The following is a 26,168-nucleotide window of genomic DNA, read 5'->3' on the forward strand; positions in this document are numbered from 1 at the left end:
ATGGCAGAAGAAAGCTGTTCACTGTGAGGTAACCGCAAAGCCAAGGAGAGGAGGCCTCAGGGAAAGAGCATCGCTTGCAGGCTGAGCCTCTGGTGACCTGCTCCTGACTAGGCCACATCTCCAAATGAAGGACTTTGGGGAGACATTTTTTAAATCAAATCCTAGCATTCCACACTTGGCCCCTGCAAAGTTCATGTCCGTCTCGTTATACAAAATGCACTGCAACTCTAAGAGCTGCCAGTGTCTAAATAGTTCCAGCACTGCTGAAAAGTCCAACTTCAAAGTCTCCTGTAAGAGAGACACAAACTCAGTTAAGAGCCCCCATAAAAATAAAAAAGAGAGACAGCTGAATACTTCTAACAGTGGAACAGGAAGGATTGGGGGAATAGACAAAATAGGACTAAGGCAAGACCAGAATCCAGCAGAGCCACAGTTAGCCCCGTGGTTCAGTGTCCAGCACCCAGGGCAGGGTGCGTTAGGGTGTGAGCTTCGGGTGCTCGGACAGCCCTGTCCTACAGTGTCGCCTGCCTGCCTTCTCCCTGGGGTGGCTCTGATCCTGCCTGCACCTTTCCTCGGTCTCCATTTTCCTTTTGGCTTCACTCTCACAGCTTTGTGCGAACCCTCTTGGTACTGCAGGAGCCATGAGCCCATCACACGTTTTCCCTGCTCTCCAGATAGTCTTTTCAAGTCTGATGGAAGCCTCCATGACACCATAATTCTTGCTTTTTGCATGCCGGAGGTGCCAGCACCACAGGCATATGCTGAGATCTGCTGGCAGCCCAAGAGTTGGTGCTTGGACCACGGCTGCAGGAGCCTCTGACTGCCTAGGAGGCTGAACTCAGGGTGAACTTCCCTAGGTGCCCTTGAGTGACCAAGCATCCCAAGCCTGACTTCTGACGCGCTATGGACTGACTTACAGACAGGTTCTGTGCTGGGAGAACATTCGTGAGTTGGACTCATTCATAAGTTGGATTCATTTGTAAGTACGATGAAATGAATCCTATACACCCTTGACACAAACGTACAATGTATGTTGCTTTGCTGTCCCTAGCAGTCCCTTTCATATCACCACTGCTTTGCTTTTTGCTTTCGGACATCCTGGATGCTGATTTAGCACCATAACACTGTCCACTGTCACACTATATAGTAAGCACACAGCAGCAGAACTGTAACAATGTCCAGCAGACACGTGACGTACTTCCGTGATTGATTTGTATCTAAGAATGTTTGCAGGGTGAGATCCATCTGTATCTGAAAATTCACAACTAGAATGCTTCTAAATTGGGGGCTGAATGTAAAAGATTTACAGTTTTGTGCCTTTAACCCTGCAGTGAGTGGGTTCTCACTGGTTTGTGGGATCCCCTGAAGGCATCTTTGTTTTGTTCCTATACAAATTCTTGGCTACTTTTTAATTCTAATCTTTCCAGAAGCTGTGCTGTCCTTTGCCCTACCTTGCAGGGACATCCTTTATGGTAGAACTGCAAACTTTTCTGATCATTGAGCTCTGCCATTTGGTTAAAGGCTAAAGAGTGTGTGTGTGTGGTGAGTGTGTGTGTGTGTGTGTGTGTGTGTGTGTGTTTTGGTGCAGGGTCTCACTATGCAGATCGGACTCATAGTGATCCTCCTGTTTTCTGACTCCCTAGTGCTGGGATGACAGGCATGTACCACCATGCCCAGACTCCATTGCTGGCTCAGTGTGCCCAGGGGTGGAGCCAGCCTGGTATACAGTGCCAGGGATTGAACCCTGGCCGCTGCACTTACCTAAGCAAGCACTTAGTCCACTTAGCTATACCACTGGCCTTTTTTTTTTAAGGTTGGTTGGGTTTTTTTTACATAGAAATTCCACATCCTTTGAATACGTGCTTATTAGTGGGATAGCTGGACTATATAGTAGTTTCATTAACTCTTTGAGGAATTTCCATGGAATGTTCCATTATGACTATATAATTTACATTCCAAGCCAGTAACGTGCCAGGCAGAATTCTCTTCCTCCAAACCTTCTCTAACCCTTTTTCTTTTTTTCTTTTTTTTTTTAAACAACAGAAATCCATGGCTCAGTGGACAAAGCGCCTTCTTTGGCAAGCAGAGGGACCAGATTCAATCTCTGGTCCTGCATGCCATGCTGGCCCTGTCTCCAGGGCAAGCTGGGCTGGCAACAGAGTCTGGGCATGGTGGTGCACGCCTGTAATCCCAGCTCTGGGGAAGCTGAAAACAGGAGAATCACCATGAGTCCAATCTGCATAGTGAGACCCGGTACCAAATACACAAATGAAAAAAAAAAAAAAAACAAACCAGAATCCCTGGCAAGTGTGACGCATTCGCATTGTAGTTCTGATTTGCATTTCCCTGATGGTTAGTGGTGGTGAGCTGTTTTCATTACCTGGTGACCATTTATATGACTTCTTTTGGAAAATGTCTTTTAGATCCTTTGCCTATTTTTAATTATTTGTTTTTCTATTATTGAGTTCTTAGATTTGTAATATTGCCCCTTATTACATACAAGGTCTACAAATGATTCTACCTTCCATAGCTTGTTTTCATTCTGTTGGATATTTCCTCAGCTGTGTAGAAGCATTGAGTTTCATATCATCCCATTTTTGTTCTTGTTACCTTGCATTTTCTTGTTCATATCTAAAATCTCATTGTCCAGAGTAGCATTAAGAAGCTTTCTCTCTGTGTTTTATTCTAGTGGTATTACACTTTCAGGACTTATGTTTAATCCATGTTGGGTTCTTTTATATGGCATATAGAAGTATTCCACTTCTTTTTCCTGCACGTGGGCATCCATTTTTTCCAGCTCCATGTATTTAAGGAACTATTCTTCACCCACTGGGTGTTTTGGGCACCTTTGCCAGAGTATAGATTTATTTCTGGGCTCTTTGTTCAGTTCCATTGGTATATGTGTCTTCTTATGCTAGTGCCATAATGTTTTGGTTACTGTAGTTTTATGATATATTTTGAAGTCAGGTAATATGATGCCTCCCACTTTGTTCATTTTGGTCAGGTTTGCTTTGCCTGTTCAGGGCCTTTTATGTTTCCACATGAATGTTAGGATTTCTTTTCTAAATAAATTAAAAGTGTCATTAGAATTTGGAAAGCGCACATGATTATATAATTCCATTATGTATTAAGTGACCTTGGACAGCTAACAGTAAGTGTGAAGCTCCATTTCATTAATAGAGAAACTTATCTGTTGGCAAATGTTTTAGGTAAACTGTGCCCCTCCTTTAGTCATTCCTGGAATCCCATGAAAATATTTTCCCTGAGCAGGGCACATACCAGACTCTCGATCCATGTGATCCTGCGTCAGAAATAGTGGACTGGATGGTCTTGCCTCTCCTGATTCAGCCCACAAAACTTCCTGAGCAGCAGTGGCCTCAGGAGTCCAGGATGTGAAGGAAGTTCTTCTGGGTAACTGGAAGACAGTGTCAGGCCAGGAGTCACAGACGTGAGAACAGGTAGCAGAAATGCACGGATGAGCTCACGTGATACTGGATTCAGTGGTGGAGTGCAGAAGAGAGGGCCTTTCTGGAATAGTGGAGACAGTTCTCGGGCGCAGCAGGACAGGGTCTGTGTGCACTGCAGTGTCGGGTCGACGTCTGTGCAAACAGCAGGTGGTGCGACTTTTTTTTTTTTAGGATGGGGTGATTTAGTGCTGCATTGTCCAGAAAGATTACATTTACTTTTCCACCTATGTTTCCCTTTTTATACACAGTTTGAGTGCTTGGATTGAAACCAAGAAGATTTTACAGTAGAATACACAAGAAATAAAAATTCCAATTTTGTCCGAAAGATACTTCTGCTTCCAGTGAGGATAAAGTTTGTTTAACAGATCCTCCATAAATTACAGCATTTGGTTTTAGTGATATATTGGCAGGATTTGCTTCAAATTAGTCCAATTAATTACTTCAAATTATGATTATTAAAACACATAATCATCTACTTGGTGGTTAAGTAGAGCAATACTTTAATTACCTTGATTGTTACTATAACTTTGAATTGAACTTTTATTAAGCTGCACTTGAATATGGTTAGTAGGTAATGAACTGAATTACAGTCTGTGTACCAAACAGCAAACACTGTTGTTGTAAGCATACAGATCCTATAGTTGTTTCTTTAGGTTTATGTCTAAATAGTTCATTCATTTTGGAACTTCTGTACATGGTATTTTTTTAAAATTTTGGTTTTCAGTTGTATATCACATGTTTATAGAAATACAAGTGATGGGCCAGGCAGATAGCTCCGCAGACTAAAGCGCCTACTTAGGCAGAGCGCACTGGCTGGGGTTGGATCCCCCGCATGCCGTGCTGGCCCCACCCTGGGGTGCACTGAGACAGCAATTGAGACTGGGTGTGGCGGTGCACGCTGGTAATCCCAGCACTTGGCAGGCTGAAAAACAGGAGAATCATTACGAGTCCGATCTACGTAGTGAGACCCTGTAGACCCTACAGACCCTGTACTAAACACAAAAAAGAAAGAAAAGTGATTTTGTGAGTTTATCATGTGTCTGCAGCTTTGCTGAATTTACTAGTCTGTAACACTACAGAGATTTGTTGGGATTTTTGACGCAGATGGTATTTTTCTGTTTTCCTTTGTGATCTGTGTGGCTTTTACTGCCTTTTCTTACTGCATTACATCGGTGGCCTGGACTTCCGGGTCCATGGTGACTACTAGTTTTAACAAGATAATGCTTTGTCTCTGAACTTAAGGAAAAAGCATTTTAGTTTTTACCATTAAGTATGATCCTGGGTATACAGAATTTTTGTTGACATTCTTTATTAAATTAAAAACACTTTGCTTTATTTCTAGTTTGCTGAGAATTTTATCCTGAGTAGGTGTTGGGTTGTCTCCAGTGCTTTTCTGCATTGGCTGCTGCAATCGTGTGCTTTCCCTCCTTTAGCTTATTGATGTGGTAGATTACATTTACTGATATTTCAGCATGGACTCAGCCTTTTATACCTGGAGTCAGTCATACTTGATCATGGAGTATAATTGTTTTCTGAGTTGTTGGATTTGTTCTGACGTTTTGTTCAGAAACTCTCCTCTAGGTCCGTGAGAGGCAGTGGACTGTAGTTATTGTTTTTAACACTGCTTTTGTCTGAGTTATATATCATGGCAATCTCTTTAAGAAATGTTTTATCCTTTTACCATCCGTTTCTCCTTGAACATTCAGATTCCTTTCTGTCCGTCCTTCCCAACTTCTGCCTTTGCCTTTGTAGGGCTTCCCCTTTCTCAAGACTCCTCATTTCTGGCACCCACGAGGCTTATGTTGCCCTTCTGTGAGTGGCAGCAGGTAGTCCTGACTTTGCTTCCCTGTCCTGGAGGGACCCATCTCTATAGGTTCTGTTCTTCTTGAGCTTTCTCTTCAGTTGTTACAGAAGCCAAGATGGCGGCCCCATAGCCTGGGTGTAGTGATGTCTTCCTGCCCTGAGTGTTTTTCTGATAGTCAGAGCAGGCATCTCTGCCCTTTGTCAGCCTGGCACTTGGTGCTGCAGACAGGAGCTTCTTGCTTGCCTCCTCCCTCTTGCTACTGTGAACTCTATCTAAGGACCTGTTTGAAGCCTCCTGTCCTCTGCTAGCCTGATCTGTAGGCTGCAGCGGTCAGCAGTGTGCAGCCTATGATCACAGGTTGATAGCACCTAAAAACAGGATTGTACCTCTTAGAGGCCTGTCCCAGGGCCACCCCAGCTCGCCCACCACACATTGGGGACCTCTGTGGCTCCTAATGTCAGCCGTGACTCCTCCAGCCTCAGTCATGGCAGGGGCAAGGAAAAGTTAGGATGGGGATCTCACACAGCTCCCCTTTTGAAAATAGGCAGAGGGCAGCAGCAAGAGGCTCCCAGCATGAGGTCGGGCTTTCCAGCACTGCTGGCCCTAAACCGGCCAGCCTCAAGCACTGAGACACTCCCACCAGCCAGCAGGCATTCTTGTGGGTTAAACACTGATGACCCTGCCAATCCTCCATACTTTCCTGTCTGTCAAAGGCCTATTTTTAGTTGTAAGGTATACCTTTTTGCATATATAAATTTGAAATATTTTGCAACTATCATGAGCACATCCCCAAATCATAGAGTTAAATGGATGTGGCTTATGATGACTAGCAAGAGAGGGACCTCAAAATAAGTTTACTTCAGGTAGGCTGGTGGCTCCGTGGGGATCACAGACTTGAGATCTTGTTCTGTGGTTCCTGGATATGAGGATGAAAGCAACGTGGTGAGTCCTTTAGTCCTAGGTGTAGGTTGCACGGATCATGAAAGCCACTGGTCCTTGGGCGGGAGGGTGGTGCTCACTCTGCTGCTGGAGGAGGCACTACTTACCCTCCGTCCTGCACGCTCTGCAACCCGCAACAAACAAACCCGCCCTTCCCTGCCACGCTCATCGGTGTACCCAGGGACAGGAGCCCTCTGCCCCTGTCTTCAGTGCTTCTCTCGCTGTGTGCTGCCCTCGTCTCCAAGTCTGATGTTTTGTCCCACAACATAGAGACCCATTGTGGTTTCCATGGAGGACACTGGCTGCAGAGGCCAGCCTCAAGCACCGGAAGCTGCACTGGACTCTACCTAACCAGTTTATAAAACTTTGGCTTTGAGCTAGTACTCGTCTGTGGTACCAAGTATATCTGAACATGTGGCAAATAGTCAGAACCTGAAATCAGTCATTGCATAAACTGAATAACAGAGACGACTGGTCCAGGAAGATTAGATGTTTCTCACAGTCAGCTTTACAGTGTTTATGTCTTTGCCATAATATAGCTGCAGCATTATTTTTAATGACCTAAACACTTTTCAAAACAGATTTTCAGGCTGATTCTTCTCCCCTAGAATTACACAGTTCCATCTGGCGACTTGTTGATGCTGTCTCCATTTTGGTTGCATAGAAACCCACAGTACTTCCCTGATCCTGAGTCATTCAAGCCTGTAAGTTGTGTGCTTCTGTATACATTACCTCTTAGCTTGAACTTCTTTTTTTTTTTTTAAAACCAAGAATATGAATTCATACTGGGGGCTGGGGATGTAGCTCAGTGGCACAGTGCCTGCCTGGCAAGTGCAGAGTCCTGAGTTCAATTCCCAATACCAACATAAACAAACAAACAAAAAACACCCGGAACTAATACTACTTGATATTTATCTGGTAACCATGAAAAAAGTTAACCATAAAGGAATGAGACTGGTGATGTAGAAGGCACAGCACTCTCAGATCAGATAGAAAATATTCTGGAATAAACATCCACTACGTTGAAATATTTGTTATCTAGAACCAGGAAGGCGTATTCAGTAAGTACACCTGGCTCTAAAGGAAGACTTGTTTGATATCCTGGAAGCAACTGTTTCTGTTACTGGTTTCCAAGGAATACACAAAGTAAAGCTAACGCCAACGAAAACACTCATGTGTCATTTCTTAGGGTCTGAGAGTTACAAGGCTGGACAGAGAGCCCACAGGCACACATTGAGTTCATGTTCTGCGCTTAGGTGTAACATGCAGCAGAGCCATGGATGTCCACTCTGCATACCAAGCCGGCCCACAGGGTAGCTGCTGGCATCTCATTATTAAATTTATTACCAAGAGCAATTTCATGATGGAGCCTGAGATCTTGTTATGCATATCATTCCACTGCTTAGGTCCATTCTGTGGCTGATATAAAATATCATTTACATTTACCACATAATAGAACTCTTTTCAAACCTTTTCATTTATAAGTTCACATTCCGAAAAACAGTTGTATCTGGTATTAATAACACATTGGAAAAAATTACCAACAACCCTGAGACTCCTATACAAAGATTAGCTGTACAAGGTCATTTTTAGCTTAGAGAAATAAAGCAAAGCTTATTTATATAAAACTGATTGGGGAAAAATGTTTTCTTCCCACAGGAACGTTGGAAAGAGGCAGATTTAGAGAAGCACGCGTTCTTGGAGCACTACATGGCATTTGGAGGCGGGAAGTTCCAGTGTCCTGGAAGGTCAGTGAGGCACAGAGGCTGAGTGGTCAGAGACTCCAGGGAGAGCAGGAGGGCAGGGCTAACTCGGCTGGCCTGCCGGGATGCTAGGGGACATCTGTGTGGCGTGCCTGTGGCAGGTGCGGATGGAGTAAATGACGCTGCTAGGTGCCGGGGAATGGGGCTCGTGGATCAGCTCTATTCAGCGAGGTGAGTGCTACGTCTCTACGCACAGATACATGTTCCCTCCACTGCATAGAATGTCTGGGGTAGACGCTGGCTGGAGTCAGCAGACATCAATTGCATGGAGAGCAGCACCACGTTAGATTTTCTTTACAGGGTTCACTTGCTTTGGCAAACCTCTTCCTGGCCACCTCGTAGCTCACCTGGCCCTGAGGACTCCCCTCCAGTGTGATTTGCTGTTCTGTGCAAATGGTCCTCATTCAGGCAGGTTGTGCTTATACTGCTTACCCAAGAAGGAAAGCAGATTTGAACACGGCCCTGCTGGGCTCTGCATCGTGCACAGAGGAAGGCCACTGCCCCCAGCTCTGCAGGGCTTGCTTCTTTAAAGCTTCTCATTCTGTAATGTAAATGCACAAGTCCATTCAGTGTTGAAGCTCCAAAATTGTACTTTCTTGATTTGAAAATTCAACTATGTGTATAGTTTGAACAGTACGATAATCCCTGCCCATATGCATGACCTCTACAAACACGGCTCTGTTCCTCCTCTATAAGCTTGTAGTAATGGCCGTGTCTCCCCAAATGTTTTTTATTAGTCTCATCCATGAAAATTTGAACCTCCTTTTTAGAAACAATTCTACAAACCTGAGCCTAAGCAAATTGGTGCCTGGGGTTTCCTCGGTAACTATTTGTCCTATCATTTTAGTTCATTGACCTAACCTGGCCAGTCATGCTGTAAGGAGAGACTTTTCTTCCATAATTAGCAAAGAGGCCCCTTTACTCACTGCCAGAGAAGTGAAGGAACAAGCAGGCAGCCCCAGGCGTTTACAAAGGGTCAGGCCTTGTCTACAGCCATATCACCCGGATCTTGGAAGCTAATTGGTGAGACCCGGTTAGTGCTTGGATGGAGACAAAGGATCAGGCCTTGTGCTGGGGCAGTCTGTGGACAGCTTAGTGGAGGTAGAGAAAACCTGGGTCCCTGAGATCATCATGTTATATTAGATCAAGAACGTTCTTATCTTGTAATGTAGGCAAGGATGTAAACACACTAACATACCCACCAGTGAGCTCCAAAAGTTAAACAGTGTGATGAACGTGATGCTTTGGGGGCTTAAGTTTAACCAACAGCCACCATCACGTTCACCTGCCTCTGTTACTTCTGCTACAGAAGATCAGCTCCTAACCCCATGACAAATGTATTGTTGTCCTCTACTTCATATCAATGTCTTAAGAGTAGCTCCTCCAAAAACTCAAAATATGTTTTTCAGAGTCCTTGACATAAATGTCTGATAGCAACTAAAGAGTTTAATACAGCCACCTTCGGCCCTGGGCTTGCAGTGCCTTCCACCACAGACTAAGTGGTTTTCAGTAGCACATCCACCTCGTGCAAGCAGTCAGTCTGCCTGATGACTGCTGTACCCAGGAATAGCTGTTACCACCTTCTGCCACAGGTTGAGGCTGAAAGATACTTGCTTGAATTTCAAAGAAGTGCGTACAGTACAGGGGGCCACAGTGTCGCGACTCCTTCAGTAGTATCCTACTTATGCATAAACTGTGCATCTTCAGAATATCCTGAGCTTCGTCTGCCAAGACGGTGTCGGTGAAACGCGCTGTGACCATGTGATCCATCGGGACCCATCTGCAGTGTGGGATGGGATGGGAGGTGCCCCGAGCACCTCACTGCCAAGTGCAGACAGGAGCATCAGGTCAGAATGACCTCAGACAGCTCAGCCTTTGAGGATCAGGGCCTTGTAAGCGGAGGAGACTGAATGCCCAGGGGATCTGAAGCACTGAGACGTGTGACTGAGGCACGTGTGGTGTGACTGGGCTGATGACAGGGTGATGAGGAGTGAGACTGGAAGCCGGTGCGGGCCCAGGTGGGAGTCCTCGTAGCTCCTGCAGTCAGAGTTTGCATGCAGCTCGCACAGCGCTGGTGAAGGCCCCGGTGGTTCAGGGCACAGTGGACCCACGTGGGGCTGGACTTCAGCTGCAGGGTTACGTCACTGTTCCGTGCAGGAGACGTGGTGTGGCTATGTCTGCAGGCTCAGAAGGCAATCAGCTGTGGGCCTCGAGCAAGGGAGGTTGGGGGGGCTGTGGCTTCCAGCTCTAGAAAGGGCTGGAAGGGACTGCAGGAATGAATAGATTAGAAACAGCTTGGAGGCAAGGTATGAAGCCTTCTTCGGGAAACAGTCTGAGGTACAGCAAAACAGATACCATCTAACAGTCCTGCTGAATCTCTCAGAGCCTGAATGCGACCTGCAACCCAAACCTGCTGATTTACTGCGAAGTGCCAATACTGCAATTAAACTTAAATACTTTTTAGTGTAGAAAAACAATTCTACATTAACATCCTTCATTTCAAAAGAAAAGCACAATAGCATCTGTGCCACAGTTTTGCCACTAGCACTTTGTAGCAAAAATCTATCAGCAGTTATCCTCTAACTTAAGGATAACTAACCTGCTGAAAACTTCTGTGTCTAGCTTTCTGTTAGTTTCTGGGCTTGCATTTTAAACTGTCAATTTTTAGAGTATTTTTTAAAGAGATAAAATAAAAATGGTTCAGAAAATCAAGTATCTTCCTGTAGACAGCATGGATAGCAAAATAGATCTTTCCCTTGAAATTTAACCCCACAGATCTATAGGATGAACACCAGAAAACTCCTAATTGAAGGAATCACCATTCCTAACTGAAGTACCAGGCTTGCTTTCTCAGGTACCTAAAACTCAGTGAGTCAGAAAAAGCTGCCTGTGATGCAGCCAACAATGTGCTGGGGATCATGCTCACAGCTGTCACCTCTCCAGCGGGCGGGCCTCGGGGTGTGCAGGTCACTCCCTCCCGGGGGTGCACAGGGAACTGTGGCTGCTGTCAGCAGCCACCAGAAGTCAGGCTGGAGGCACTGGAGCTCTTGCAGTAATGGGGCACTCCAGAAGGCCTGCAGGAGGAGCCCTGCACTGGGCCCTTCCTCACTGCCAAAGATGACAAAATGATCCGGAGAAAGCTCCGTGAACTTCCAGGCTTCTGCAGAAGCAGGTTCGGAGCCGCACTCATTGTCTCCCTGCCATTTCTTCTGAACTCTTCACACGCAGCCACAATTTTAAGTCTGTCAAGATCCAAAGAAGCAATTCAAGTGTGGTTTTTAATACTTAGGGAAAACGTGCTTTTCTAACCCAGATTTTCAGAAAGGAGCTGAAAAACTCACGTGTTCATCACAATAGACACAGAAAAAGCATTCCACAAAGTCAACACTTTTTCTGGTAAAATCACTCATCACTCTAGGAACAGGAGGAAAGTTCCACAGTGGTGTGGTGCTGGCGCAAAGGCCGACCTGCAGACCAGGGGAAGAAAGGCCCAGAAATACACTGGGTACATGATTTCTGACAAGAACGTGAATGCTGAGGCCTCGTGGTGCCAAGGGTGACTCTTGGCAGCCTGCGTCACCACGTGCACAGATAAAGGAGCACAGCTAGACCCTTTCTCAGCACCAGGCACAAGAGTTGCCTTGGAAACTCCGTGACTATGAAGGCCTGAAGAGCGGTACCCAGAGGTCTGCACGTAGCTCCCATCCAGGACGAGGAGCTGCAGGAGCACTCTCAGAGCAACCCTGGCTGCAAGGCCAGCCCTGGCCTGAACCCAGTTCCTCAGCAGCGCCGGATCGGGTATCCCCAACTGAGAGGGGCGGGGTTCCTGTCCTTCCCACCTGCTTTCTCACCTGTTTCCACCTGTAAATATTCCTGTTCTCCATTTTCCTGTCTGCTGCTGCTTCTCTTCCACCTTACCCTGTTCTTCTCTTCCCCTTGTATTCCTTCTCGCTTTCTCCAGCCATCATAAGCATCTCCCTGCCCACTCTACCTGGTTATGCCCTTGCTGCCGCTGTTCCCAGCCCACAGCGCAGCACAGGGCCTCACCCACAGTGTCCAAGTATCGTGTTCCTCATAACATCACAGATACTAAAATTAGAAAGTTTGGTAAATTACATCTTCTGAAATATTTTTCCTCCTGAACACCCTGTCCTAAATACAAATATATATACATATACATATATGTGTGTGTGTGTATATATATATATATATATATATTTTTTTTTTCTTTCTGCTTGTCAAGTTTCTCTAGATTAACAAGCCTCAAAATGTGGTCTTCAGACCAGAGCAATAGCAGTCCCTGGAGACCTCTGGGAGCAGAGATTCCTGTACCCCTTCCCAGACCTGAGTTGGAGCCTGGGCGGGCTCTCTGTGTTCTCACAAGCTCTTCAGGAGATTCTAATACACAATAAAGTTCAGGAGCCCCGGGGCCTGGGTTATTTACACCCTGCCCCTAAATTGACTTTATCTTCCTAAAAGATTTCTTAGGTAAATGAGGTTATAGAAAAAGTGCTTCGAATAGCTGGGCTCCCATGCGCGACCTGGGAAAGGACGCCTGTGCACCGCCTTGCCCAGCCCCAGGCAAGAGTGCTATTTTCATAAGCTGCAGCTGTGGCAGCTCCAGACACCTCACAGCGCCTGCTCCTGGCAGCAGCAACGGTTTTCCGGCCTGTGCTGCCATTGCCTGCCGTGACTTCTGGGAGCAAATGAGATTTTCCTTCTAAAGAGACCAGGATGGCGGGCATTCACCGACTCCCACCCAGCTCCTCCCAACCCCAGCCTGCCTTCCCCGGCTGTCTTGTCTTTTTCTTTTTTTTAAATTTATGTATTTATTTATTTGTGTGTGACCAGCTCAGCCCACCAGGGGGCGGGGCTGGCTGGCATGTGGTGCTGGGGGATTGAACCCAGGTCCTTGTGCTTTGTTAAGCTTGTTCTAAGTAGGTGCTTTAGACCACTGAGCCATCTCACCAGCCCCTTCCCCGTTTGTCTTTAATAGCCACTTTCCTCTTCTGGCTATTCCTGCTCTGGGAAGCCTGCTTCGCTTTGTCCCTTCCTGGCTCTCCCTATCTGTTCCAGCCCCTGAAACCAGATCTCCATCACCCGTGTCAGGTGATTTTTACTGTTCTCCAACCCTCTCCTTGGCGTTGTCTCTCTATCCCCTTACGACAGGCAGTTCAGGTTCCTGAAGTAATGATGTCTCGCTGGCGCTCCCAAGCCCACTTACTCAGAGCCTGTGCTTCCTCCAGGCCCACTGCGATGTCCCTGCACACTCCTGCCAGACCACGCGGCCTGCAGCCCCCAGGCCACCACCTTGGCTATGTCTGCCTGTCAGTGTTCAGTGTACACCCTCACTTCCGGTTCCCGGGCATCCCCAGCAGTGCGTTATTCAGGGCTTTGTGTTCTTGATATCTGTGTAGTGTCCCTTGAGCCATTGGACAAATAGCCCAAGTACTAAGTAGTTGAGCCATGTTCAACATGTCTATATTTTAATGTTTTATTTATAGCTGTGTGACATTCTTAGATGTGTAAACAAACAGATCTGGCATAAATAATATGCCTCGTTTTTATTGTTGTGACCTTAGAAGTGTTGCGACATTTTTAGCACGAATACAGCTCGCTCCTGAGAGCCTTCGTAAAAGCTCACATTTGTGGAGCCCTTCTTTGACATAAAGAGCTTTTAAAGTCACAGATCTCCTTGTGTTTTAGACCCCACACAAAACTCAGTCACAGTAAAAGTCTAAAATGCACTATATTTTTATTTCTGCCATGCTTACTCCCCCCAGTGCCAGCGGATAATTGAGATAATTCTACTAGAGTATGCAAATAGTTAGATTTGGAGAAAATAAGATTTTCAGCGTATAACTTTATTATGGCACATTATTAATTTAGCTCACTTTTCCCTTAAGCTATCAAAGTGGCTACAATTACTACCAAAAGTCATGTTAATATTAATACTATTTTAGTAGCTTAATATTAATAACCAAACAACACTAAAAAGTAAGAAAACTATTAAAGGCGCTCTAATTCAAAATACACACTTGGACAAAAGCCTGTATTATAGCTTATTTGTAAGGGAAACTTTTTTTTTTTCAGATTATACAGTCTTGGAAATGCCTTATAATTTGTAGTAGGAGACTATTTTAATGGTAAACATTTCTAATTGTTTTTTACATTCTATAGATTTTTTTTCTTGATATATATTTTTCTGCTTGAAAGTTTTAAATGTGTTCATTTTAATTGACAAGTGGGAGCAGTATATATTTAGGGTGCTTTGACATACACACACGTCGTGGAAGGGCCACCTCAGGCTGCGTCGTGTGTGTGTTGCCTTGCACACTCGCCGTGCGGGTGGTGAGAGCTGCTAGTGCCTCAACAGATCCCACACACACGCTGCGTTGCTGTTAAAGGTCTTGGTGCAGAACAGACCCCTTGAACTTACTCCCCCTACAAACTGAAATTGTCCTTTAGCAAAGATCTCCAGCCCCCACCCGGCCACTGAGAACGGGAATATCTACGGTATTTCCAGAATGCTTCCAAGTCGTGTGCTTGGCACCCTCTCTCTCCTTGTCTGGTGGAGAAGTCTTTATCGAGGGCTTCGTCTGTGTAATAATGCTTAGAGAAGCCTCGTTTTCGCACGGTGGAGTTGCTCAACGCCATGTGTCACTGGCGCTGGCACCTTCAGAGTCCCAACCCCGCGGCGTCGCGTGTGGTTCACTGCCATGAGTAGGCTCCTCCAGCCCGCCCTGCTGCGTGTCCCCCTCTTACCCCAGCACGGAGAAGCAGCCCTCCGCCCCGGGTAGCCAGGACGGCTTCTCGGGGTTCTTTTTCTCACCGTCAATCAGCTCATGCCTCTGCTTTGGGGACCACCTTGGCCAGCTCCACAGTGCGTGCTCTTTACCGTCTCCCCTGTGCTCCTTGCAGTGCCTATGAGGACTTGGATAGGAAGGCGTCTAGAGATGGAGAGGTGGGGGAGGGGGGACAAGGGCCGGAAGAAAGGCTGGAGCTTGGGTGTCACGTGCGTGCGCGCCCACTCCGCACAGGGGCGGGGGGTGGGTCTTGGCGCCCTGCGGAGGTGCACTGACTGAAAGGTGAGGATAAATTTCAAAGAGTAAATTTTTACGCTATGCCTTTGATAGTACAAGATTAATTATTTAAAAAGCATATTTGCTTTGATGGATACATGCTTTCTAGATATTCTCTGGTGGTCAGTACTTACGCAACTTTCACAGCTTACCATTTTATGCTTTTCCTTAGGTGGTTTGCTCTGTTAGAGATTCAGATCTGTATTATTTTAATACTTTATAAATATGATTGCAGTCTTCTGGACCCATTTCCAATGCAGGTAAGTCTTTCAGAGTTTTGAATATCATGATAACTCAGATTTGCTATAAACCCTGACTCCTTCATTCTCATTGCCAGGGCTGAGCTAACTGATGCCCTCACTCAGGCCCGGTCTTGGGGGACTCCGGCCAAGAACATAGCTGACCCCCTTCCTTCAGGATCTCCTTACTGTGCTGCGTGGCTGCACGGCCAGGCCCAGATACCAGTGTTTCGGCCACTGAGAGCGTGAGGGCCTCCTCGCTGGCCTTCTCAGATTTTACCCACTGCCTTGGGTTACATAAACATGGCCTTAGTTTGACCTTATATCCATAGAAAGGGAGGTCTTCTGTAGGTCTGACAGTAGTCATTCATTTTGGATGCCTGTCCTATCCTTAGCCCTCTAGGAAAGCAGTGTTGTGGGAGGAAACCTGCCCCAGTGGGAACAGTGGGGACAGAAAGCAGAAGGCACGGTGGGAAAGGCCCCACTTTACTTCTCAGTGATCTGTCTCGGTGGATCTGCCCTAGGCCCTCCATGGCCCTCAGGCTGGCAGGAGCGTCAGAGCCACCTGGGGCTGGTGAGGGAGGAGCACAGCTCAAGGCTAGCAGCAGGGCACTGCAGCCCTCAGACCACGCGTAGCACTGGTGCTTTGATACAGTGCTGAGATCATGATGCAGACGTCCAGAGGGAGTCTGTGTGTGCCGAAGAGAACACGTCACAAGCACGCATGGGCCAGCAATTCCCATTGATTTCTTTTGTGCTTCTGTTTTGAGTTTAACATTGAGCTGAGGAGCTCTCCAAATCTTAGTGTAAAGCAGCTCAGCAGCTTTCAAGCACCCTTCCCGGGGCGCTCTGCTGCCTGCCGTGCTGTTGGTGACATGAAGGTGAGAGTCAGGGTTGCAGACCTGGAACACAAGCTCTCTGGCCTTCCAAGTTGGATGCCACGGTTTGTCCCAGAAGTGACTCAGCATGCAGCTCTTCTTACAGCAAGAAGACCCAGGAATGTTTGCCTATCCTGTGCAGTGACGTCATGAAAAGGATGGAGAGCAGTAACTGTAATCAGCTCCCTGGGCAAGCCTAGTCCTTACGCTTGCTTCCTGGCTGAGGATCCTGTTCACTACATTTAATTTCTCATACTGTTCTCTGAGCCTCATATTTTGCTTTGACACCAGTCAGAACATTAAGTAAATATCTTGATTTGTAAAATGCACATGTAAATGCCCAGGATCTCAAAAGGCATTTTATTTCACAGTCCTTATTTCAGAAAGAGAAAGAACAATTAAAATTATGTAACTATTGGAACTATTTTAATAAATTATAAAATGAGGTGGTCAGAAATAGAGGAAATTACTTTCGGACTCCAGCCTCCCCTGAAGGGTGTGTTCTGAACACGCTGTCCACTGCAGGGGAAGCTGGGCATTTGGAACCTGACCTTCACAGGAATTTACCTGCTGGAGTAGCAGAAGTCAATCATTAGAATCACCAGTTTTAATTTTCAAATAGCTCAGAGTTTTACTTTAGGTACTAGGAATCAAAGCTAAGGCCACATGCATGCTAGAAAGCACCCTACCACTATCTCCTGCCCCCAGTGTTTTACTCAAAAAGTCTTGATGAATTAATTTCACTTCTATTACCTCCCACTAGGAAGCAATCAGGCGATACTTCCAAGTGCGGAGAATCCCAGCAGGCAGCAGAGCCCTGTGGCCCGGGTGGGGTGTGGGTCTGGGTGGGGTGTGGTCCACACGGTGCTCCTGAGCTAGCTCCCTGTACTTTGGCTCACACGGGAGCTTGAGCTTGTCCAGCTGTGTCCCATTTTCTCTTTCTTTTGGGCCCTGGACCTTTAGGAAATCTCAGCACTTATGGATCCCTTTCTAGAAAAGTATATATGTCTCCACATATGATGGTAGGTCCTGCCTTAGTGCCCCCTGGGTTTCTGTAACTCATTGCATCAGCTCCCCCAGTTCTCCCGCTAGGGAGCCAGGCAGAGCCCAGCCCCCTTCAGACCTGGAAACGGACTGATCCTCTACCTTGGATCTGACCCAGCCTTCATCCACAGAATAGCTGGCTTCTCTTTTTCAAGCCCCTAATCCTTAAAAGCATTTGCACTCTTTGCAAAACTCCTTTTCCTACCTCCACAAAGATTCACACCTTGTTTGTAGCTAGGGAGAAAAATCACATTTAAAACAAAAAAAAAATGTGTTTTTGGAAAATCATGATCACAAGTACACTGTGCCAGCGTTTCACATCTCTGACTCCAGGTGACTCTTAAACACCTATGACATGAGAGATTGTGACCTCAGCCCCTGCTGTCAAGTGAAGTGTTATAGCCTAGAAGCCCGAAATGCAAACAGGCCTCATTTATCCTGTCCTCTTTAATCAGGACTTGTGACAGTCCCTTCTCTTCCTTTTCCTTGTCTTGAATGAAGCCAGAGAGTGTGTTCTGCTAGCAGAGTACATTTTGGTTCTCATCCATGCAGGTGCGTCTAGAACCTACCCCCTGTACTTTGGAGAGAAAGTCGCAGGTGAAAGAACCTAGGTCTAGAACAACTGGCTTACATCTCTTAATCTTGGTATCTCTTTTGCATTCTGCTTTTAGAGTCACCTCCACCTGGTGGGTGTACCCCAGCCAGAAGGACAGTGCCGAATTGAATATAATGAGAGATGTGATGTTCTCCATGACCCAAGAGGGCCAGCGCCTTCCAGAGGAGCCACACCACCAGCCACTCACCTGCCATCAGGCCATCAGGAGGGGTGATGTCACCCCCACATGCTAACCTGGCCCATAACAGCCATTCAGAAATAACAGAGTTAGTGATTTCTAGAAACTTTTCTACGTCTCATAGTTACCCTTCGTTCCTTGGTGAGATGAAACATACAACACCCACAATTAAGGAAGGAAAGGTTTATTTAGCTCATAGTTTGTGGAGGTGTCAGTCCATAATCAGGCTCTAAGGCACGGTGGCACGGCACAGGAGCAACATTTCAAGGTGGTGGAAGATAGCAAAAGCAGCAAGAGCGAAGGGGAGAAGAGCAAGCCTCTTTTCCTCACTGATACTGTAAGCACCTCCCACCCCTCCCCCCCACACACACAGGCAGGTGTAGCACGCACACCGTCTCCCTGACCTCTTGCACAGGATGAGGATTGTACAGAGTAAGAACCTTGGCTCCCTGCTGAGTTCCTTAGTTAAACTTCTCAAGTTGGCATAATGTATCAACCATTATAATCTACCACAAAGGTACACTGTCTCTCACACACACACACTTGGGTACTGGGGATCAAACTTGGGATCTTGTGCTTTCTTAACATTTTACAACTTGAACATTGTAACACAGGTTTAACAGTCCTTAGCCAATATTAAGTCTATCAACATTATGTTAAATTAGAACCCTATCAGTCTGTGCTGGGTCCCTTAAATGCACATTCCTTCATGTGAAAGGCACTTAGTCCATCTGCAAGAGTTGCCCGAGTCCTAACAGTTTCAGCTTGCTGAAAAGTCCAAGTCCCAAATCTCCTGAGATGTAAGACAAACTTAGCGGCAAGACACACTTGTAGCAGCAAGACTCTATAAAATACTTCCACCATTCAGTGGCACAAAATAAACCTTTTCATTCCAAAAGTTAAAAACAGGGATTCCCAAATATTGGGACCAAAGCAAGTCCAAACTCCAGCAGGGCAAACATTAAATCCTATAGTGCCATGTCCAGCATCTGAAGCAATCTGTGGCAAATTGTGAGCTCCAGAGGGCTTGTGTGACGCCACCCCTAGGCACTTCTGGTGCTTACAGCTCCCACAGCTTCTCTGTTAGGCCAGTGTTGCTCTCTCCTTGCAGGTTTCCTTAGATGATCCACATTCCTGGCTTTTCCAAACTTCTGGGGTCTTCGTGCACCTTGTGCTGCACCCTCATAGCTTCACACACCGCCCTCAAGGGCACGCTGCCTGGCCTTCCAGGCCTTCTGAAGGTAGGGTGGAAGCCACCATAGCCCCAACTCTTGCATCCTGCATGCACCTAAAACCAGCACCATGTGGATGATGCCAAGGCCTGCTGCCAGCTGGAGTGGTAGCCAGGCGTTCCTCGCTCCTAGCTGTAGGGGCTGAGTGCCTAGAACAAATTCTCCATGCTGCCACCACTCGAGCATGGTGGTGCTCTGCAGCTTTCTCCTCAAAGCAAAATCCTTCACTTTTGCAGTTTTGAGACCGCAAAGAGTGAAGACTTACTGCTTTCTGTGATGTCCTGACCATCTTTTGTACTACCCTGTTCCTTCCAGCATCAAGCTCTCAGCTCTGTTTTTGTAGTTCACTGATTTACTGGAGCTCCCTTTCTAGACAGGTCCACATTTTAAATCATCCTGTGGGTTCTTTGTTTTTGATTCTCGACATAGGTAAGCTGAAAACCCCCAACAATAGCTATACCACCATCTCACCATTAGACTGCCTTAAAATTTATTTTGCCTTAATCTCAGTCTCAGGCAAAGTCTCTGGATTTGAGCACAGTGCTGACGAACGTTTTGCCAAGCCATAACACATCATCTGGAGTCCAGCACCAGGAACTCATTCTTCCTAGCAGGAACCTCCCAAGCCTGATCTTTACCAGCAGGGTTTCTATCAGCCTTCTGGTCTTTGAAGTCTGACCAGAATCTCCTGTACAGAACAGCCTGAACTGTTCCAGCTCTACTCTTTCAGACAGCATCTCTGAACCTTTCCAAGTCATTCCCAAAGGCTCTTGAGCCATATCCTCAGGCACAGTCACAGCAATGATTGCCGAATTCTGTGTTGGTTACCTTTCTGTCATTGCTGAGGGAAAATGCCCAACACCCACAACAAGGGAAGGAGAGGCTGAGTTAGCTCACAGCTCGTGGAGGTTTCGATCCAAGATCAGCTCACTCCAAGGCCAGCTGGGCACGACGCAGGGGCAACTGTTCAAGGTGGTGGAGGACAGCAAAAGCAGCAAGCACAAAAGGGCAGAAGTAGCACTGATGCCATTTTCCTGCCCTCCTGTTGCACAGGATGAGGGTGTCTACAGAGCAAGGGCCCTCGCTCCCTGCTGAGTCCCTTAGACTTCTAAGCTTCTCCAGTTGACAGTGTATCAGCCATGACAGTCTCCTAACTGGCAATTGGTACTCTTAAGCTCTTTCAATACAATGCTTTATTGTAACGTGTGAGGTTAGAAGTGTCAATAAAGTTTTTTAAAACCTTTGAGGACAGCATCATGCCTTACATTTCTTCATGTTTTACATCCAGGACAGCATCTCCTCTATAACAAGTATTTAATAGATGCATGTTGGTTGATGTGTCCATTCATATTTTAATTAAGATGGAAGCAGTCATGACTCCAGGTGTTAGCCTGACAGAGGTAATGCCAGGTGTTCACTAATGTACAGAAGCATAGTGTAATACTGTCCTAAGGCAGAAAACTGTAGTTAAGACTTACATCTGTGAACTATCTGGCATGCAACCCGAAACTCAGCCATGTCCAGGGGAAATGCATGACAGTGCAGGGCAACGCCATGCTTTGCCCCCTGTGTGGCCCTCGGGCCAATTCCCGCCTTGCTGGCCTCATCCCACGGGGTCAGTTGAGATTGCCTAGACATGTTTCCTCCCACAATCTCAGAGTTCCCTAGATATGTTCAGGTGAGGTAGGGAGTGTAAAGCCAATCCTGCAGCTCAGCTTTGCTTGGCAGCAGACAGGACTGGAGTCAAAGGGGCTTGGAAAAGGGGCATAGAATCCAGAAGAGCTCTGAGCACCGAACAGCAGCCTGGCCATGTGGCAACTGGGTGTGTAAGGTCTGCACCCACCAAGCTGCACAGGATGACTTTAGCTGCTCCGTTTGCTTGGTGAGAATGAACCATAGTGTCAAGTCTGTGCACTTCTAAGAAGATACAGACAGAAGAGCCAGCGGCCTTTGGAATAATGATGAGCTATGAGGAATAGGCTTGGATGGCTCATACTTCTTGTTCCCCTAGTCAGGGGCTTTAGATTACTTACATTTATGAATATTATAAACTCATAGTATCTCCTCCTGTTAACAGAGGTTTTACTGGGAGCAGAAAATAGAGACATGTGCACACCCTTACCTGGAGGCACACCCAGGCAGAGGGGAGAGGTCAAGGTGAGAGGAGGCAGGCACTTGTGGCAGTATCGGCATGGGGTACAGTGTCCAGAGATGCGATTCAACACCTTGTGCAATCGCCTGAAGGGCAGAGACAGGATTGCAGATCGCTTTCAGTGGCCTCTGATGAGCAGTGACCCACTGGGCACAGGCATGGGATGCGAGCTTTCCAGCCACTGTGCATGGGAACCACGCTGGCTGTCAGTATCAGAAGCTCCAAAGTGGTCATCGCAGGAGACCCTGAGCCTCCTTGACAGTGCTGGACTCTACAGAGAGGTTGGATGGGGCAGTGTGACTAGGGGACCCCAGGAACTCCTTTTTTGGCACTGAAGTTTGTCCTCCATCTCCTTGGAGCAGACCCGAGCTCTCTCTCAAGTGATGGCCCACGCTGCCCTCATACCTGTTTTAGCTTTGGCCTGAAGGCTTTGCCGTGCCCAGGGAACACAGCTTTGCATGCTGTGATGGTGACCTCTTGTAACAAGTGGCCCCTGTTCTGCCCACCGTGCAAGATGGGTGCCAGTGGTGACCAGCTGAGCTCTACCCACTTGTCCCTGTGTGATACTTTCGTGTGGCTATAAACACATGCTCATGGGCTGTGGCACTTTGCACTTCTGAGCTCAGTTCCAGAATAGCAAGTTAGGTCAATTACAACACGCAGAACTTGAGTTGTGATCATGTTTTATTCCCTTGGAACAGCTCAAATCATGCAAAGAGGATACAAAGACTCCTTGAGGAGCCCAGAAGCAACAGTGCAAACGTCTTGGGGCTCCCTGCCTTCCTGGAGAGCCACAGACTGTCTCAAGTCCATGCTTTCTCTGGCTCATTCTTTGACCTACTGGATTATAGTTGGCATAGTTTATGTGGCCCCTTTCTAAGGCACACACTCCCAGCTCTTGGTACTGTCCTCCTGGTAGTTAAAACAGTCTCCTGCATGTATAGATTCACTAAAGCTTTTTAAAAGTTTATACCCAGCTTTCTGTACCCCGCCCCCCAAGCAGTCTCTCCTTGGCCAGCATGACCGAACTCATAGAAATATATCACCATGAAGACAACGTCACTTCTCAGCAGATCCAGAATGGCCCTCACTGAGAACATACAGTTGATGCTCTACTTCTTGTTCGGGCTCTTCTCATAAAATGGGGAATTGTTAAAATTAGGCTATACCATTGTTTTAGTCATGCTATTATTTTAAGTTTGTAAGTTAGGTTCCAATAAATTAGACCAAATGAAAATGGAGTCACCCATACTAAGTGCCACACACCCAAACTGGAACTGTTGGGAAGCAGGTGATTCTGAACAGGACAGTTTCTCCCCTAATAAGAGCAGTTTCCAGTCTGAGTGAGGGCAGTAAGAAGGTCCTCTCGACCTTAGCACTCATAGAGTAATAACCTACTGTTAACCAGTGACTATTCTTGCCTATTACTCTTTTTTCTTGTTCCTAACTTACACAGCCCAGTGCTCTGTGATTTCCCAGTGGCATTTGAGACTAAATAAGTCCATTTACAGTGGTGACAAGGTGACAGTGATGCCAACCATTCTGCTCAGTCTTTCTCTCAAACTAGAGGAATTAAGCCTGGGCCCAGGATGCCCTCACAAATGGCCTCTGTTCTAACCATGTTCAAATAAGACAGCTGTGAACTGTCCACACAGGGCTGTGTCTGTGCCACACCTTTGGGTCCTGCTTGTCACTTTCTTTACTTAGGATGTAGAAGTAATGTGCTGCAGGGTACAGTGGGACATTCTGAGCCTTCTTGGTGCATTAGGAGCCATTGCAGATTGCTGTCCAATTCTAGAACCACGAAGAAAACCAATTAAGATCTGCAAACGTGCTGGGGAGATGGTTCAGTGGAATAAGCACTTGCCTGGCAAGCGCAGGGGCCTGAGTTCAATCCCTGGTTCCGCAAAAAAAAAAAAAAAAAAAAAATCTGCAAACTTAGATTCACTGTAATTTTCTCCTTTGCCAGACATAAAACAACGGCTAATTTCTGAGGCTGTGGGCTCCCTAAACAGGTGGAGTCTGGGACCAGCGTAAAAGCTGATTTTCCATGGCCATTTTGCCCACTGTCTTTGATTTATTTGTTTGGTATAAAACTCCAAGCCTCACCCCTGAGGCTGAACATGATGGCACAGGCCTGTAATCCCAGCACTGGGGAGGGTGAGGCAGGAGGACTGCCTCGAGTTCCAGGCCAGCCTGGGTTACCTAAGTGAGTCCACGGCTAGCCTGAACTATATGAGACCTCATGTCAAAAGCAAAACAACCAAACTTTAGCCCTGAGGACTTGAGTACTCGGTTGCTTGGCTTTGTCGAGTGGGACGACTACAGTTTCCCTTTCCATGATGAGTACACATGGAGCCCACAGAGGTGACCTGGAAAGTGATCTCCTGGTTTCAGAAACCAGCTCCACTGTGGCAGGGCAGCAACTTCCACTTTGCTGTTAGTGGCCACTTTCTCCACTACAGCTTAAATTCCCTCCTAGGATGGCTGGTTCAGAAGCATGAGGAGCCCCAGAAGACTAGGAAGTAATTTTGGCTCCTTGGAAGCCTCCTGTGCCACCTGGTAGAAATGTTCCCTTCATCACAGGAACTTGGGCTTCGGGACAGAACTGTGGTTTCCCCAGTCACTGTTGGAGGGTTGACCTTGTTTCACTCCTGAGATTCCATACCTGTGTGCTCTGACTCTCAGTGTCACCCTGGCTAGTGTGGACAGTGTGGTCGCTGGGTTAGATGGGGCATTCTACACCTGAACGGAGATCCTCTCACCAGGTACAATGAGGTTCTGCTTGTCCTTGTCAGCAGGTTTCAGGTCTATGCCAGCCTGTAGGAGTCTTCACAGCAGCTAATGTCATCTCCCAGTGGGAACTGGATAGGACCTGTTCTCTTGATATCTCGAAGCCTCCCATCCAATGGGCTGGTGCCCGTGTAGGTCCGAACCCCACTCTTGGTACCAAATTCTGTCTTGGTACTCTTCTCTCATTGCTGGGACAAAACACCTGACACCCAGAATTAAGGAAGGAAAGGGTTTTTTTAGCTCACAGTTTGTGGAGGTTTCAGTCCATACTCAACTGGTTCCAAGGCAGAGTGACACATGGCAGAAGGCAGCAGTTCACGGCAGTGGAAAACAGTGAAGAGCAGAGGAAGGAGTAGTGGCAACAGTGCAGCAGAGAGCAAGTCTGTCTCTCTTGTGCCCCCTGGTGGTCACCCGCTCCTCAGTGAGGCTTCCGGGATCCTATGTGACAGGCGAGGTATTCTTTTTCCTAAGTATAGGCTGTGACCCACCACCTGGCACATTCACGTGGGTCAGGTATGGCAAACTCAGGGCAGGAAGCTGAACCCTACTGACCAGGTTACTATTCTAGTGAGTGAGCAAGAGGCATCGGCCCGGGAGGGGTGAGCTGATACCTCCTAGGAGAAGGGGGCTTCAGTTGACCAGCATCCGAGAGATGGGTTGCAGAAGGGCTGCAAAGTGAAGCTCTCAACCGAAAGACAGATGTGCCTACTTTCTAGACCAATATCTATGAGCCATGTGAACTTTTGATTTAAAATTTTAACTATTTAGATTTTAAAGACAGTGTTTAATTTTATGATTTTCTTATTGCTCCCTTTATATATTTTTCCTGTTGTCCCTAAAGGTTTGTGTAGCATAACCATGAAAACACGGGGCTCTTTTTAATGGTACGATGCCAAGAATGAAGCCCAGGGCCTCGCCTTGTGCTGGGCAAGCTCACTCCAGCAGAGCCACAGTCTCAGCCCCGCCATGCCTCCTCTTTCTCTCCAAGTCACTCAGAAGTAGACTTGTTAGGTGCTGAAGATCTTTGGTCCTATGGCATCGTTGAAGCTGCTGGTCATTACCAGTAATCAGTTTAAACCTAAATACTGTTAGCTTGGCAAGTACCACTAACTAACATTTAGCTAGTAAGAGAAAGCAGCAGTTATCGTCTAATGGATCCACAGGGCCATCTCATGGGCTATTAATCATGCTTCTCAATCTCTGCTCATTTTTCTCTTCTCTGTGAAATAAACAGTCGAAGATATTTTCACTATGCAGCCAGCATGTGGATCGTCCTGGGCATTGAAGCAGATATAAAAGCTACAGATTGTCACAGGGCAGCATTTGACGGTGGGGGGAAGCAAATTTGGGATAGTAAGCTTTTACTCTTACTAGTTTTTCTAGTCTGTCTTGAAGTGATTAGAAGAAAGAAGGGCTGAAACAAAAATTAAGATTGAAAGCTTAAGGTGTCAAATAGAATTGAAAGTTTGGGGTGGTGTTTTGTAACTTTGTAGCTTCTGTATTTCTACCTATATCAAAGGTAAAATTATTGGGGGTACTCTGGGGAGTATTTTGTGTCAATACAAAATTTCCCTCCAGTTCCTAAAGTAGTTCTTTGAAGGCTGGTCTCTGTCTTCTTTAATCATCTAAATTTATTTTCTCTAGATTTAGTGAAGGGAGATTATGAAGAGCGCTATTAATTCACATGTGATAACAAAAAGGAATTTGATTCTAGTAGCAGCAGTGATAAAAGTGTGTGTGTGTGTGTGTGTGTGTGTGTAACCTGTTCCGCATGTTAACCCAGCTATAACCACCCCATTTCAATCCTGTTGTCTAAGAATGAGTTTACAAAAATGTTGGAAACCTTGCTAGAGGCTTTAAAAGTCAGAGAGTAAATAATTTTAGATCTACAACATCACTTAAATTTGAAATATTAAGATTTGAACTCTTTTTTTTTTTTTGTATTTTGTACAGGGTCTATAGGGTCTGACTATGTAGATCA

General features: G+C 46.5%; 1 protein-coding gene and 1 long non-coding RNA gene across 3 annotated transcripts in view; one reads left to right on the forward strand and one right to left on the reverse strand.

Moving 5' to 3' along the window:
* The window catches only part of LOC101592465 (24-hydroxycholesterol 7-alpha-hydroxylase), a 58,053-nt gene extending 34,851 nt beyond the window's left edge, over window positions 1-23,202 (forward strand). Inside the window, exons 9-12 of one of the 2 annotated variants that reach the window (XM_023719266.1) lie at window positions 6,819-6,914; window positions 7,870-7,958; window positions 15,228-15,315; window positions 21,320-23,202. In XM_023719266.1, coding sequence (XP_023575034.1) covers window positions 6,819-6,914; window positions 7,870-7,958; window positions 15,228-15,315; window positions 21,320-21,403 — 357 coding nt within the window. In that variant the 3' untranslated portion in view covers window positions 21,404-23,202. Of the gene's footprint in view, window positions 1-6,818; window positions 6,915-7,869; window positions 7,959-15,227; window positions 15,316-17,887; window positions 18,234-21,319 lie in introns of those variants that run through there. The other variant, XM_023719260.1, reaches the window with a different exon arrangement.
* Window positions 561-20,482, reverse strand: LOC111817687. The gene is made up of 3 exons (XR_002821824.1): window positions 19,988-20,482; window positions 3,280-3,283; window positions 561-571 (listed from the first exon to the last, which is right to left on the reverse strand). It is a non-coding gene; the product is annotated as an uncharacterized LOC111817687 (long non-coding RNA).
* Window positions 23,203-26,168: the final 2,966 nt, after the last annotated feature.

Source organism: Octodon degus, unplaced genomic scaffold (genome assembly GCF_000260255.1).
Source record: "Octodon degus isolate 3935 unplaced genomic scaffold, OctDeg1.0 scaffold00005, whole genome shotgun sequence".
In the NCBI taxonomy this organism is placed as follows: domain Eukaryota; kingdom Metazoa; phylum Chordata; class Mammalia; order Rodentia; family Octodontidae; genus Octodon; species Octodon degus.